Source organism: Mizuhopecten yessoensis, unplaced genomic scaffold (genome assembly GCF_002113885.1).
Source record: "Mizuhopecten yessoensis strain PY_sf001 unplaced genomic scaffold, ASM211388v2 scaffold11153, whole genome shotgun sequence".
NCBI lineage: Eukaryota > Metazoa > Mollusca > Bivalvia > Pectinida > Pectinidae > Mizuhopecten > Mizuhopecten yessoensis.
The window spans coordinates 219,312-231,980 of record NW_018408906.1 but is presented as its reverse complement, the minus strand read 5'-3'; the positions used below and the strand labels follow the sequence as shown (position 1 = coordinate 231,980).

Sequence of the window (12,669 nt, the reverse complement as noted above, 5' to 3'; positions counted from 1 at the left end):
ACCTCCTTCAACATAACACTGTTATCAGTATGTTTGACCTTACCTGTGTGTTGTTGTTTTCCTTCATGTCCCTCAGCAGCTCGTGAGCCTGTCTGACAGCCATGGCCGGCATCCCAGCATGCAATGCTATCTTGATGATGTTGGAGCGTATCCTTGACAACCACTCCAGACATGTGGCTTTGTTAGTTCTGAAGAATGTCCTAACAACCTAAAACAATGCAAAGTATTTGATGCAGATGTGTCAAGTCTTTGTGTTGTTATTAATACAAATAGCCAGCCTATACAGATCTTACTAGTCAACTAGATAGAGAATCAAGATTCATTTGTGTTTTCTCAGCATACCCTGTCATGTATATTAAAATATGGTACAAACTGAAATTCTATTGATTCATGCAGCAAGTAAATCAGATAGTATAAACGTTTGTTGTTGTTGACATGACAATAAAACAACTCGGACATAGTACAGTATTATTTCTGGTTTGACAACAGCACAACCCGCAAACAGTCAAATTTTACTGATGACATGACAACGGCACCACACTCATATAGTAACATTTCACTGTTGGCATGACATCAGCACAACCCTTACAAAATAAAGTTTTGTTTTCTTATGTCAATAGTCACGAAAAACATTTTGAGATAAAGACAGTATAAAAGATGTTTTAAAATGATTTTTCTTACAGACACAGGTCTTATATAACAGACCACACTAGCTTACCTTGGGTGCCATTGGCATCGCAGCTGCACATCCTTCGTAGGCATTGTAGAGTAACTTCTCCAGCTGTTCCATGAATGACAGCAGGAGCTGGACCCTGAGGTGACACCCCAGATCTCCGTTCTTCTCTCCTATAGTACACAACAGGACGTCGCATCAGTCAGACAAAATAGATCATAGGACTGACTGTACTAAACAGGATACGTAAGCCAGTCAACTACCAAAGACCAGTAAATTTGTGAAAAATCTTCCATTTATGAAAGCTCATCAATTCATGCATCTATACAAATGTACTAGTCTTCGTGTTTTGTTTTATTTATATTTTTACCGTCATATGGACATTTAAAGCTATTTATCGCCATGTATCTATATATAGAGTTAAAATCTAAAGTTGTACATGTATTCACGATCTGAAACATCAATGACAAATCTATTTGGACGTATTGTTATCAAAGAACATTTGTGTACCATTAGTACGACCATAAATAACTGTCATACATACTTTATTTGAAGAAAAGAGATAAAAAAAATAAAAATAACAAATTCACCTTAATTTTGCAAATGCATGAGTTACAGACTTTTAATAACTTACATGTGACGATCGTTAATAATTTTCTGACATTTGCAATAGGCCTCCATTAATTTGTTTTGTCTCTTTAATACCTTTCTTTTGGTCTCCCTTTGATTTGTCTGTGTCCTCCTGTAGGTGGCTCAGCATGTCAATGGCCACTGTTTTGATCACGCCTTCAATAGATGTAAAAGTTTCCTGAGGTTTTCCGAGTGGTGTTCTCAGGCGATTTAGTATGCAGTACTGGGCAGCCTCCCACGTGGCCCAAAACCAGAGCATACCCTCATTACCATCCACCTGCAATCGGTAACCAATACAAATTATTCAAACTGTTCCTTTGAATCAATTTCTCAGACATCACATTTTTGAAACATTCTATTCTATTAATTGGATTTTCCAGTTTTAAAAAGTTAGAACAAATTATACAACTGATTTTTCACAAGTCTGACATCATTTCAATTATTATGTCCGAGATCCAAGCGATTCAATCCAGGTTGTGTCAGAACTAGGAAATGTTTGTAAAATATTCATATGCCTCCCATATAACTCTTTGATGGAGCTAAATTCAAAGTCAACTTGAGTCAGTGATGTAGAAAATATAGTACATAGTGATATACATTTTATATATTGGTGTAGTACTTTACACAAGAAGCTTGTGATGAATGTTTGAATCTAGTATTTAAGTAATGAAGCTTAACACAAAGTCTAAACAAGGTGTTATATTAATGGACTGGTGGAAAAGGAAAACACTTTATGATACCTCCCTCAACTATATCTTCAAGGAAACATATAGATGTTTTCATATTCTTTAATTTCATTTACTAGTTACAATTATTTCTTATTAGGTGGGCAATGAATTTGCTGTGTTTATATTTCACACAGTTTTGTGAATATAACAAAAACAAAATCCCTGCAAGATGTCAGTGCTTTACACACAGTTCCCGTTTTTTGCAGTATTACTTACAAAGTCTCTGAGATTGAAGGAGTCCGAGGAATGCCGCGGGTCCGGAGTCGATGACTGACAGCTGTAGAACATTGCTTCCAGCCAATTCCAGCTTCCAGATTGTCTGCATGTACACAAAAGTAAAGTCCGACTATATAGAGATTTGTAGTGACAGAAACAATTACTGTATCGAGATCTACAATAAATTCCAGAGGAGGGAAATTTATGGCATTCCTCAGTAAATTGGTATTTAAGAATGCTGATGCATATTGCCATTTAAATCTGTAACAATGAATTAATGTGGTCATATTTTCAGATATACATGTAGTAGGCAATGTTCTTGGTATTGATCCTGAAAATAAAGGGACTCTATTTTATTAGGTGGCCATTTTTGCTGATTTTCAGGATCAGCCCGAAAATATGTATTCATCAAAATATATTACAAGACAAATCCTGGAAATTATATTACCAATTAGATAAGATGATAATTGAAACATTTTGGAAGGATCCCCAAAAAAATGTACCACTGAAATCAAATCGAATTTCGAGAAAAAAAATCGGGATTAATCCCTAAAAGCATCTTTCTTAAATCACAAGTTCAAAATATGGATCACAGAAATAAATCAACATAGACAAAACAGAGATATAACAGAAAATTAAAAATAGAGACAAACAGAGATGACTTACACTGGCTGTTTGTTGTGGAGGATAAAGGCCATCACATGTCTGAAGTTGAGGGAGTGGAAACCCCCACTGGGGATCTTATTCATGTGACATCTCTTGGCAAGCCACGCCGCAGTGACCCCCTCAGCACCCTCCTGTAGACTGACCGCCTGGTCACTATCGTCACACAGGTGTAGCAGGCTGGTCAGTCTGTAAAATAGATCACACACTTGTTATCACTGACAAGTTTGTGTTCACACAAGGAGATTGTGAAATACATGAAAAGTATCATAATAGAGCTATTCCGATACTAATTACATGGGGTTATATGCAAAAGACTGAAATTAAAAAGGTACAACCGGCTTTACACATATATCTTTTATCTATTTAATTCCCAAATTTCTCTACAACTAATTCTTCAAAAATCTGTATTTCATCTTTTTTCAAGTTTATGAGGTATTCTTTTCAAACATCTATTCCACTCCAGAACTCCACGTTTATTTTGAGGTGCTACCCATGGAATTGTATCTCACCTTGTAGTAATGTTGACTGGGGAATGGGGATGGAAGGGGGTGTTATGCCTCACCTTGTAGTATTGTTGACTGGGGAATGGGTATGGAAGGGGGTGTAATGCCTCACCTTGTAGTAATGTTGACTGGGGAATGGGGAGTGAAGGGGATGTAATGCCTCACCTTGTAGTAATGTTGACTGGGGAATGGGGAGGGAAGGGGATGTAATGCCTCACCTTGTAGTAATCTTGACTGGGGAATGGGGAGGGAAGGAGGTGTAATGCCTCACCGTGTAGTAATGTTGACTGGGGAATGGGGATGGAAGGGGTGTAATGCCTCACCTTGTAGTAATGTTGACTGGGAGGAGTTTGAGCAGTTTGAAGAAGGCTTCCCTCACCACCGCTCTGTTGTCTGTCAGTTTATACACACTCAGCTTGACGCTCCTAAAACAGCATCAGGACCATCGTTATCACCCAGGGTATTGACTTTGATATGAAACCTTATGCATTTATTAACTTTTAATGGAATGAAAAATAGACTCCCGATGAGTGATACTGAATGCAATTATATGTTTCACTTTGTGATGACAAATACAGGGCACAGAGTAATTTTCAGGCATTCTTTTCAGTACTGATAAAAAAAGGTACTTTCTTTAAAGTATCATACATTTAAATACATTTAAATCAACTTATAATACACATGTACATCATTAGCTTTGCCTAAGAAATACCTGGCCAGTGTTGACCTATGAGAAACTGTAAACGAGAGGACACTCAGGTAATAGTTTTTCCTTACCTCTGCATTACAGAGGACGGGAGGTTGTTGTTCATCTTGAAGACGTTCTGTAGACACTGACAGATTGACATGGTGACCTGAAGGTCCTGGCTGTGACCTGTTCACAAAACACATGTGGATAAAAGTGCGGCACATACACTCAAGAAAATAGCTTGACAAACCTTTTTACTGAACTTCAAAAAATTTGTATCACTTAAAAATCTTTTCATCAGTTTTAAATGTTAAAGATTAGATGTAAGTATGTCTGTCACAATTTTTTTTGTCAAATTATTTTTCAATAGTTTTAAACATACAATAAGTATGTATTTCACACATAATACTATAGATCATTAAATAAAACATCTGACTACTTGATAAATACTAAGTGTATTTTGAACACAAACAACAGTAAATGAAAACGTCTTTTGCGAGCCTTCAAAAACAGCTTTCCTTTGTCCAGCAAAGAGTGCAAATTGCCGGTGTCTCAATTCTAAACTGCTGAAAACAACTCACTAAGCCACAGTGTGCCAAGACTGTAAGGATCAGCTGTCAGAAAATATCGGGACATTTTGTCCAAATAGCACTCTAATACTGCATGTAGTCACGAGGGACGGGTAATATGTTTACCCATTCCGACCCTCAATGGATGTCAAAATGGAGGAGTTTAAATGTAGTTACGAGGGACGGGTAATATGTTTACCCATTCCGACCCTCAGTGGATGTTAAAATGGAGGAGTTTAAATGCATTTATCATTCGTACCGAACTGATTAATTTCATTCCTAATATCAGACTACTTACCCAGGTGTATGACGACCCTGATGAGGACGACAAAGTTGTCCATGGAGAAGATATGAGTGCTGCTGTTGAGACCGGAAATGATGTCGCCGATCCACTTCAAGCACAGACAACTGTGGGACAAACAACGATATTCTGTATTATTTGAAAGGATGGAGAGTGCATACTCAGTTAAACTATCTGTCCCTGGTACTTAATAAGTCTGGTCCTCAGTAAAGCTAACTGTTTAATCCCTGGTACTCAGTAAAGCTATATATTGTACCCCTGGTACTCAGTCTGGTACACAGTAAAGCTATATATTGTACCACTCGTACTCAGTGTGTTACTCAATAAAGCTAACTGTTTAATCCCTGGTACTCAGTAAACCTATATATTGTACCCCTGGTACTCAGTCTGTTAATCAGTAAAGCTATATATTGTACCCCTGGGACTCAGTCTGGTACTCAGTAAAGCTATGTATTGTACCCCTGGTACTCAGTCTGGTATTCAGTAAAGCTATATATTGTACCCCTGGTAATCAGTCTGGTACTCAGTAAAGCTATATAGTGTACCCCTGGTACTCAGTCTGGTGCTCAGTAAAGCTATATATTGTACCCCTTGTACTCAGTCTGGTACTCAGTAAAGCTATGTATTGTACCCCTGGTACTCAGTCTGGTACTAAGTAAAGCTATATATTGTACCCCTATCAGACTACTTACCCAGGTGTATGACGACCCTGATGAGGACGACAAAGTTGTCCATGGAGAAGATATGAGTGCTGCTGTTGAGACCGGAAATGATGTCGCCGATCCACTTCAAGCACAGACAACTGTGGGACAAACAACGATATTCTGTATTATTTGAAAGGATGGAGAGTGCATACCCAGTTAAACTATCTGTCCCTGGTACTTAATAAGTCTGGTCCTCAGTAAAGCTACCTGTTTAATCCCTGGTCCTCAGTAAAGCTATATATTGTACCACTTGTACTCAGTCTGGTACTTAGTAAAGCTATATATTGTTCCCCTGGTACTCAGTCTTGTACTTAGTAAAGCTATATAGTGTACCCCTGGTACTCAGTCTGGTGCTCAGTAAAGCTATATATTGTACCCCTATCAGACTACTTACCCAGGTGTATGACGACCCTGATGAGGACGACAAAGTTGTCCATGGAGAAGATATGAGTGCTGCTGTTGAGACCGGAAATGATGTCGCCGATCCACTTCAAGCACAGACAACTGTGGGACAAACAACGATATTCTGTATTATTTGAAAGGATGGAGAGTGCATACTCAGTTAAACTATCTGTCCCTGGTACTTAATAAGTCTGGTCCTCAGCAAAGCTAACTGTTTAATCCCTGGTACTCAGTAAACCTATATATTGTACCCCTGGTACTCAGTTTGGTACTCAGTAAAGCTATATATTGTAACCCTGGTACTCAGTCTGGTACTCAGTAAAGTTATATATTGTACCACTGGTACTCAGTCTGGTAGTCAGTAAAGCTATATATTGTACCCCTGTTACTCAGTAAAGCTATATATTGTACCCCTGATACTCAGTCTGGTACTTAGTAAAGCTATATATTGTTCCCCTGGTACTCAGTCTTGTACTTAGTAAAGCTATATAGTGTACCCCTGGTACTCAGTCTGGTACTAAGTAAAGCTATATATTGTACCCCTGGTAATCAGTCTGTTACTCAGTAAAGCTATATATTGTACCCCTATCAGACTACTTACCCAGGTGTATGACGACCCTGATGAGGACGACAAAGTTGTCCATGGAGAAGATATGAGTGCTGCTGTTGAGACCGGAAATGATGTCGCCGATCCACTTCAAGCACAGACAACTGTGGGACAAACAACGATATTCTGTATTATTTGAAAGGATGGAGAGTGCATACTCAGTTAAACTATCTGTCCCTGGTACTTAATAAGTCTGGTCCTCAGTAAAGCTAACTGTCTAATCCCTGGTACTCAGTAAAGCTATATGTTGTACCCCTGGTACTCAGTCTGGTACTTAGTAAAGCTATATAGTGTACCCCTGGTACTCAATAAAGCTAACTATTTAATCCCTGGTACTCAGTAAAGCTATATAGTGTACCCCTGGTACTCAATAAAGCTACTATTTAATCCCTGGTACACAGTAAAGCTATATATTGTACCACTGGTACGCAGTCTGGTACTTAGTAAAGCTATATATTGTACCCCTGGTACTCAATAAAGCTAACTATTTAAACCCTGGTACTCAGTAAAGCTATATATTGTACCCCTGGTACTCAGTCTGTTACTCAGTAAAGCTTTATATTGTACTCCTGGTACTCAATAAAGCTATATATTGTGACCCTGGTACTCAGTCCGGTACTCAGTAAAGCTATATATTTTACCCCTGGTACTCAGTAAAGATATATATTGTACCCCTGGCACTCAGTCTGGTACTTAGTCAAGCTATATATTGTACCACTAGTACTCAGTCTGGTAATTAGTAAAGCTATATAGTGTACCCCTGGTACTCAGTCTGGTACTCAGTAAAGCTATATATTGTAACCCTGGTACTCAGTCTGGTACTTAGTAAAGCTATATATTGTACTCCTGGTACTCAATAAAGCTAACTATTTAATCCCTGGTACTCAGTAAAGCTATATATTGTACCCCTGGTACTCAGTAAAGCTATATATTGTACCGCTGGTACTCAGTCTGTTACTCAATAAAGCTAACTGTTTAAACCCTGGTACTCAGTAAAGCTATATATCGTAACCCTGGTACTCAGTCTGGCACTTAGTAAAGCTATATATTGTACCCCTGGTACTCAGTAAAGCTATATATTTTACCCCTGGTACTCAGTCTGGTAGTCAGTAAAGCTATATATTGTACCACTGGTACTCAGTCTGGTACTCAATAAATCTTTTATTGTATCCCTGATACTCAAAAAGTCAGGTACTCCATAAAGCTATTTATTGTATCCCTGATACTCAAAATACTCTGATACTCAGTAAAGCTATTTATAGTATCTCTGTTACTCAAAAAATCTGGTACTTAGTGAGTTTGGTATTTGGTAAAGATATCTGTTCTGTCCCAGTACTCACCGACTATCGTAGGAGGTACTGTTGCTGGCGAGGAGGCCTGTAAGCAGTCTGAGGATTCGTGAGAAGTTGTTGCTGGTTGTTGGGCTGACGTTTGCCAGTACAGAGCCCTCCTTATACGAGTTCTGTGTCAACAAACTGCTGCTTGATATGAAGTTTCCGTGCCTACAAAAGACAGACTTATAAAAATTCTTCCTGTGCAGTCACGTATCTTTATTTGTAAATTCTTTAGGGCTATTCCATAATTAACCGTATGGAGAGGTTGGAGCCACTTGTATAAATCTATTATGGGTGGTGGTTTATAAAACCAGATCTTTCTACACTTCCTGATATTGAATAATTTATCATTTTCAGTATCCTGATGGGTGGTGGGTCTTTGGAAAACTGCCTCCAACCCTCCTGTATGGTTGCCCTCCAACCCTCCCTATGGTTGCCCTCCAACCCTCCTGCATGGTTGCCCTCCAACCCTCCTGTATGGTTCCTTCTGTAACAGCCCTTAGTATTAAAACATAAAAACAAACTCAACCAGTGGGAGATTTTTTCAGTTCTTTTCTTCAATCATAAACGTCCCCAACATGAATAATATAATATTACCAGCGATATATATGTACATACCTGGTGCAATGGGAGAAAAGAGCATTGAGGATGGCATACTGTATGGCAGGGTATCTCTCCGCCACCGACAACTCCAACGGGTCGAAATGTCGGCCTATCAGGTCAAATATACTGGGGGACAGTGCCCACATCTAAAAACACAAATACACAAAGAGTTAATTAATTCAACATCATTATCCTACCCTAGATTATCAGTGTCACAACTGATGATAATCAATAACAGTTTATGTCCAAATGGCTGAGTTTGAGTATAATTACAAGCTACAGTGACTTTGGAACCAAACTCATGAGATTGGATGTTCTTCATAATCAATTCTCACAAGCCGAATAGCTGGTTCATCTCATAGCACATGTATTGAAGAAATCAAACTGTTTACCAAGAAATACCAAATGAGAAACACCAACCCCTTCCATATATATTTTTACATTTTAACATCTTTTTAGAAGTACACAATAGTGAAACCTGTCTTGATATCCTAACTAATCCAACAAAGGATGTCATTCCATATCTTCTGTAAATTAACAATCCCCCATTGGATAGGTTTCACTGTATTGTACCACTCTTCTGTGAGGTGAGTCTCCAAGGGTTAAACACAACATACCGCTATGAGGTTATTCTTGGTGTTGCCAATCTCTGCCAAAGCACACAGGTTGAACACACAGACAGTCTGCGCATGCAAAATGGTGTATTGGGTGGATTTGAAAGGGTTGTCAGGGATAAGGTCAACCATCTTTCTCTCCTTGGCCTCCAATAACAGCAAGTTGTATGCACGCTGTAGGTCACCGACAATGAACCTGGACACACAAATAAAAAAAAATCAGGATTTCGTTTATAACATTTGAATTTCGGAAAGGATAAAATAGATACATGTCTTTTGCTGAGATTTTGCTTCATATTTACAATATTTTCAATAAACATGAAATATAAATCTTACAAAATATGAGTTGTTTAAACAAGATCTTACTTGTAGGCCTCCTCCAATAATGGGACACTCTTCAGAGCCATGATATCGTGGTACAAAGCCATCAGCTGCTCAACAACCTGACAATAAACCAATCCATGGTGTCAAACTGAGGCCTTTTTCTAGTGAAATGGATTACCTGGTATCATAAACTGTCTACACTTAACCCTGTGTTATCTGGAATCCTGTATAAACTAAATACTCTACACCAGTGAAATGAAACAACTTCAAATTGAAAAGAAACTTAGTTTACTTAAGTTTATATAGAGAAATATTCGTTACATGGAAGAAATGTTATAATCAGCGGGTTATCGTAATATCCGATATCATGATTAGTGGGTTCCGCTGTACATCAAGTGAGGAATTATTATGAAAACAGGAGATGGCGACCTTGAAATATGTTGACGGTAAGTGAGGTGGAATATGAAACAAAGGTCATTGTATCAGTGTTTTACTGTACCAAAGAAACGTTAGAGGCTGACAATGGTTTAAGTAGTAAGTCATCATTATTATTTTAAGAATTCATGCAAAGTATTTTTTTAAGAAAGACGGGATATCTTTATCCGAGTTTGATTTCAGCAGCTCTCTGACTGCCTAATAAACTTCTAGCTTAATGACAGTGGATAGGGTCATACCAACTTACCTCCTCACTCTGTGAGAACCGACACTGCTGCAGCAGTGAGCCTGGCGCGAGGAGTTGTGACAGGAATGTCACAGTCAGCTGGATACCATACATCTCTACCACCTGTAATTCAAAGCAGTATTATACAGAGTGGAATATCAAAACTGCTCCAGGCACAATAAAATGGCAAAATGTCAGGAAAAGGTCTGGCATCAATTTTGTTATAGATATTCTCAAAAAAAAAAAAAAATGTAAAAAAAAAAAAGTGTAAAAAATTCAAAGTATGCGATCTTTCTCAATTCTATTTTCTTCTTTCCCCTGTTTAATGCCGTATTATTTTTGAATAAGGAATAGAATATTAGGTAAAAACATTTTGTATTCATTTTTCTTGATACCAAGAAAACTGGATAATGCAACATAGATGCATTTCCCCATAAGATAAATTGGTTAAGAGGAAGTATTCAGCCCTGAAAAGAAATATGTCACTAAAAATAATTATCAACAAATCACACTTTGTCTTATAATTGATTTGTCTTTTTTAATAAACAAAGTATGAGAATTCCACATGATGAAACTGTCCATGTATTCATGAATCCATCACTGACATGGATACACAATAACCTGGTTAACTGACCTTCTGTATGGTGGTCAGCAGAGAGTGGATGTACTTGTAGCTGACCAGGTCAGCCCGTCCAGTCTGGGTGAGGATGAAGGATAGGAGACAGCTACTGTGGACCACATCTGTCTGCAGCTGGTGGACCAATAGGCACACACATCTGTTGGCTAATAGAATTACAAAGTATAGGTAAATAGAAAGTACTGGTTCAGACAAATTTAATTCTAAACAATACAAAGTATATGTTAATAGAAAGTTATAGTTCAACAAATTTTATATTCAAGAATACAATGTATAGGTAAATAGAAAGTTATAGTTAATCTAATATAGTAGATTGAAAGTCATGGTTGAGACAACATTTGATCCTTGACAATGCATTTTATAGGTAAAGAGAAACTAAATCTTCAAAATGATTGTTGCCAATTTGAAATACACAGTAAGTAAATTAACTGATTGAAACTGCTGTAGGGAAAGAACAATACAAATAATTAGCTAGTAGAAATACTGGTATGTGTGCAGGTGACAACTGAACATCCAAAAGACCAGTTAAACCTAGGCTACATTTGCGTATCCCGGTTGAAACGGTACGTGTGGCGCAGAAATGGTCCACGATAAACGAACGCAATTGGACCGTTATATAAAGCAGAGCTAAAAATGCACAGTTTCGGAGAATAAAAAACAATGTTTCAAGAATATTATGACCTTCTTTCATCCGTCCACTGAATTACATAATGTATCTTAAAAACTACATGTGACTTGACATTATTTTAGAAGGAAATAACACAAACTGGCAATAATCAGCATTTTAGTTTCGGTCAGGTACATCTGGACCCCTCAATCTACACATGCCAAATTTTCCAGAGGTCAGCCAGATCTGTGCCTGTTGTTTTCTTTACAGGTTCAACCGTTTCAACCGGATACGCGAATGTACCCCATGTGTGACAAACCACCATCTTTTACCCAAAAATTGTGGTACTTTCTACTTTCAACCAAAGACAAACCAGACAACGACTTACCTGTAACAAGTACGGACTCGGAGAAGTAGTTCTTCACAACAATTTCTACACTCTTCACAATTCTGTCCAGAACCTAGTCAAAAGTAAATCAAAGTATCAAGTACATGTACCAGTATCAATCAATGATTTCTGATGTCTTTCAATCTACAGTGTGTGTTGTGTTACATATTTTTCCTGCTTTCAATTGGTTTGGAAAGTGCTAAAATATCTTTTACCATCAGTAATGACATATCTCCCATCACATTTCGAAACAAGTATTAAAACATTTTTTCTTTATACAGTATTACCAAAACGGTGATAAAAATATCCAGAATTCCTTGGGAACTCCAGACTTACCTCTACAATATACTCCCATGTGATCTGACTACTGTTCCCTGGGTGTAGACTGTCCCCTAGACTTACCTCTACACTATACTCCCGTGTGATCTGACTACTGTTCCCTTGGTGTAGACTGTCCCCTAGACTTACCTCTACACTATACTCCCGTGTGATCTGACTACTGTTCCCTGGATGTAGACTGTCCCCTAGACTTACCTCTACACTATACTCCCGTGTGATCTGACTACTGTTCCCTGGATGTAGACTGTCCCCTAGACTTACCTCTACACTATACTCCCGTGTGATCTGACTACTGTTCCCTGGATGTAGACTGTCCCCTAGACTTACCTCTACACTATACTCCCGTGTGATCTGACTACTGTTCCCTGGATGTAGACTGTCCCCTAGACTTACCTCTACAATATACTCCCGTGTGATCTGACTACTGTTCCCTGGGTGTAGACTGTCCCCTAGACTTACCTCTACAATATACTCC

At 38.2% G+C, this 12,669-nt stretch overlaps 1 protein-coding gene across 1 annotated transcript in view; it reads right to left on the bottom strand.

Annotated features, from left to right (window-relative positions):
- Nucleotides 1-12,669, bottom strand: part of LOC110467006 (serine/threonine-protein kinase SMG1-like) — a 93,606-nt gene that overhangs the window by 73,269 nt on the left and 7,668 nt on the right. Inside the window, exons 10-24 of the mRNA XM_021523863.1 lie at nt 11,856-11,928; nt 10,858-11,006; nt 10,245-10,346; nt 9,605-9,681; nt 9,242-9,434; nt 8,640-8,770; nt 8,028-8,189; nt 6,682-6,791; nt 4,194-4,290; nt 3,740-3,841; nt 2,914-3,099; nt 2,248-2,350; nt 1,379-1,580; nt 719-846; nt 44-208 (exon numbers count right to left, since the gene is read on the bottom strand). Coding sequence (XP_021379538.1) covers nt 44-208; nt 719-846; nt 1,379-1,580; nt 2,248-2,350; nt 2,914-3,099; nt 3,740-3,841; nt 4,194-4,290; nt 6,682-6,791; nt 8,028-8,189; nt 8,640-8,770; nt 9,242-9,434; nt 9,605-9,681; nt 10,245-10,346; nt 10,858-11,006; nt 11,856-11,928 — 1,980 coding nt within the window. The remainder of the gene's footprint in view (nt 1-43; nt 209-718; nt 847-1,378; nt 1,581-2,247; nt 2,351-2,913; nt 3,100-3,739; nt 3,842-4,193; nt 4,291-6,681; nt 6,792-8,027; nt 8,190-8,639; nt 8,771-9,241; nt 9,435-9,604; nt 9,682-10,244; nt 10,347-10,857; nt 11,007-11,855; nt 11,929-12,669) is intronic.